This window comes from Hydra vulgaris, chromosome 02, assembly GCF_038396675.1.
Source record: "Hydra vulgaris chromosome 02, alternate assembly HydraT2T_AEP".
Classification (NCBI taxonomy): domain Eukaryota; kingdom Metazoa; phylum Cnidaria; class Hydrozoa; order Anthoathecata; family Hydridae; genus Hydra; species Hydra vulgaris.
In genome coordinates this window covers 64963640-64966880 of record NC_088921.1, presented here as the reverse complement: position 1 = coordinate 64966880, position 3241 = coordinate 64963640, and the positions used below count along the sequence as shown (strand labels likewise).

General features: G+C 29.8%; 1 protein-coding gene across 1 annotated transcript; it reads left to right on the top strand.

Annotated features, from left to right (window-relative positions):
* The first annotated feature begins 1608 nt into the window (after positions 1–1608).
* Positions 1609–2726, top strand: LOC136076241 (52 kDa repressor of the inhibitor of the protein kinase-like). The gene is made up of 3 exons (XM_065789715.1): positions 1609–1909; positions 2083–2323; positions 2468–2726. Exons 1-3 carry the CDS (start codon positions 1609–1611, stop codon positions 2724–2726), a joined length of 801 nt encoding a protein of 266 aa, XP_065645787.1.
* Positions 2727–3241: the final 515 nt, after the last annotated feature.

Genomic DNA, 3241 nt, shown 5'->3' with positions numbered 1-3241 from the left:
AGTCAAAGAACCACAACCTGAATACCCTATATTTAGCCACTGCAATGCTATATATAGGTAATCAATAAATGTGTGTGTGTGTGTGTGTGTGTGTGTGTGTGTGTGTGTGTGTGTGTGTGTGTGTGTGTGTGTGTATATGTATATATATATATATATATATATATATATATATATATATATATATATATATATATATATATATATATATATATATTTGTGTGTATGCATATAAATTTAATCTTATGTCCAGAACTCTTCAAGATGGCAATTGTTTATTTTCTGCTGTCTCCATTGCTTTAATTGGAAAAAATACACAAGCACCAACTCTTAAGAAACTTTGTGCAATTGAATCATACAAGAACGCAAATTTTTTTGCTTTGGATCCTGTTTTTCGTCTCGGGCATTCAAGTGGTGTTTTTCGATCAGAAAGATCTGCTTTTTTGTTAGGTATCTCTAATGTCGCATCTACTGCATTTGAGGCTAAGAAGTCTAAAGTTGATGCTATTTTGGCTGAAGCATTAAATATTTCTCAATATGGTGTTTGGTCATCTTTAGTTTGTGTGATGTCTATCTCAAATATTTTAAAAGTATATTCTTATATGTGTAATATAATATTTAAACTGATTTGAATTTTATTGTTTCTACAATATTTTTTGCAGAATTTAAACAAGTTTAAATTCTGCAAAAAATATTGTAGTAACGGGAGAAAAACGCACTTCAAATACCCAACTTGTTCAAATACCCCACTGTTCTGCCATTCAAAAAAGTAATTTGACCAAACCCTCATTGTGTATTAAGAATTTTTTTTCTGTGAACAATAAACCATTGTCTGTGTCTGATTCATCTTTGGATTTAAAAATAAATTAAAAAAATCGATATCAGGTGTCACAATTCCGAAAGTGCATGTAAATTATGAAAAGACAACAACAGATCTGATATTAGGTTGATTGTAGACAAAGTGGAAAAATTATCAAAGCATGAGAAGTATAATCTTCTAATGAACATATGGGTGCCACTTTCTGACTATATATTTCCTTCTCCAATGCATAAAACCTCAATACAGATGTTTGATTTTCAAGAAATATTATCATATAGAAACTTATTGCAACTCAATAAGTTTCTATCTGATAATATTTCTAGAAATCGACAAATTTTGTTTTAAATATCATGTGCAATTCTTTTTTGTTGTAGGCAGAATATGACACCAAACATCTGGTTGAGCAATGTAATAATGCTGGTAATTTCCAAAGCTTATTAGATCTGATGGCATTATGTGGTGACAAGATCTTGAGTGAGCATTTTTAAAATGGTCCTAAAAATGCTACTTATCGATCAAAGACAGTGCAGAATGAGTTGGTTGATATTTGTGCAGGTGTTGTTCGATCGCTATTGACAGACAGAATAAAGAAAGCAAAGTTTTTTTCTATTTTAGCTGATGAAGCTTCAGATGTTAGCCAAACAGAGCAAATGGCTGTAATTGTTCGATATGTGGATGAATGCGGTAATGTAAAGAAAGATTTTCTAAAATTTGTTTCTTGCAATACTGGCTTAAGTGGAGTTTCTTTATCAACCAAGATCAAGAAAAGTATACATAAACTTGGTCTGTAAATGTCTTATTGTCATGGGCAAGGTTACGATGGGGCTGGTAACATGGCAGGGCGTCTTTGTGGTGTAGCAGCATTAATTTTAAAAGATTTTCCTAAAGCTCCATACTTCCACTGCTTTTCCCATCAACTTAATCTATGTGTTGCCAAAGCATGTGCAATTCCTTCCATTCGAGATATGATGGATCATGTTCGAATTGTCTCTGATTTTTTTAATAATTCTGCAAAAAGGTTAGAAGATCTATCCACAAAAATTAGTGAGCTACATCATCTTTTCAAAAGACAATCAATGTTTGTAGAACCAGGTGGATTTAAAGAATTGATGGTCTTGAAGCCTTTATTGAATTATATTCAGCGATCGTTGCATCTCTTATTTGTATCAAAGAAGATGTGACATGGAACTTCAAATCCAGAAGTGATGCTTCTGCATATGTGGCAATATGTTGTTCTTTTAAGTTTATCATCACCTTAATCATAGTTAGGAAGTTATTAGGCTATACAAGACCACTGACAAAAACTTTGCAAAAAGTTGATCAAGATTTTTCAAAAGCTCGTAAATATGTGGAAAATTTAAAGAATACTCTTATATCTCTTTGGAGCTCTTTTGATATTTCACACACAGAATGGTATAAAGAAGCTGTTAGCATAGCTGCAACTACTAATACAATGCCATCTAAGCCAAGAATATGTGGTCAACAAATACAACGTCATAACCATGAGTAGATAATATAAGTGAATATTATCGAATAACTTGTTCAATTCCTTTTCTTGATCACATTCTGATAGATTCTTTATTTTCTTTAGAAAATTTAGTATTGCTAGATAGTTTCTCCATTATACCATCAAATTTAGTTTCTGACAAGGAGTGGAGGAAAAAAGTTGAAGAAGAGGAAAAAAGTTGAAGAATTTGTTTGTACATACCAAAACAATTTACCAGAACCAAGATATTTTTATGCTGAATTGGATATGTGGGAAGTTTACTGGAAAAATCACTCTGATAGTGCTCCTAAAACCATTTTAGATTCACTACAAAAATGTGATGACCATACGTTTCCCAATATTTCCACTATACTTCGAATCCTTTGCACATTACCAGTCACAACATGTACATGTGAAACATGACATGCGAAAGATCATTATCAGCTCTAAAAAGAATTAAAACTTCCTTGCGCAATACTATGGGGGATGGTCGTTTAAATGGCATTGCCATGTTGCACATTCATCGAGATATTGAAATTGATTTGAATATTGTTGTGGATAAATTTGCAACTGTATTTCCACGAAAAATGGAATTTAAAAATATATTGAACTCTGATGAATAGATACATTTGATACAAAGTTATACGGATTTATTTAAAATAAAAAGTTTATACGCAGCTGTTTTAATCGAATTTAACAAATATATATATATATATATATATATATATATATATATATATATATATATATATATATATATATATATATATATATATATATATAATTATATATATATATATATATATATATATATATATATATATATATATATATATATATATATATATATATAAAGAGAGAGAGAGAATATATATAGGATATTTTTAGTTATTACTGATAGAATATTTACAGGATATTTTTATTTATTACTGGTAGAA

Excerpts from the sequence above, each read along its gene's own strand:
- LOC136076241 (XM_065789715.1), top strand. The coding sequence starts at position 1,609 with ATGTCTTATTGTCATGGGCAAGGTTACGATGGGGCTGGTAACATGGCA. Across the intron at positions 1,910-2,082 it reads ATCAATGTTTGTAGAACCAG|TTAGGAAGTTATTAGGCTAT; the intron begins GTGGATTTAAAG and ends CCTTAATCATAG. Across the intron at positions 2,324-2,467 it reads ATACAACGTCATAACCATGA|GAGTGGAGGAAAAAAGTTGA; the intron begins GTAGATAATATA and ends GTTTCTGACAAG.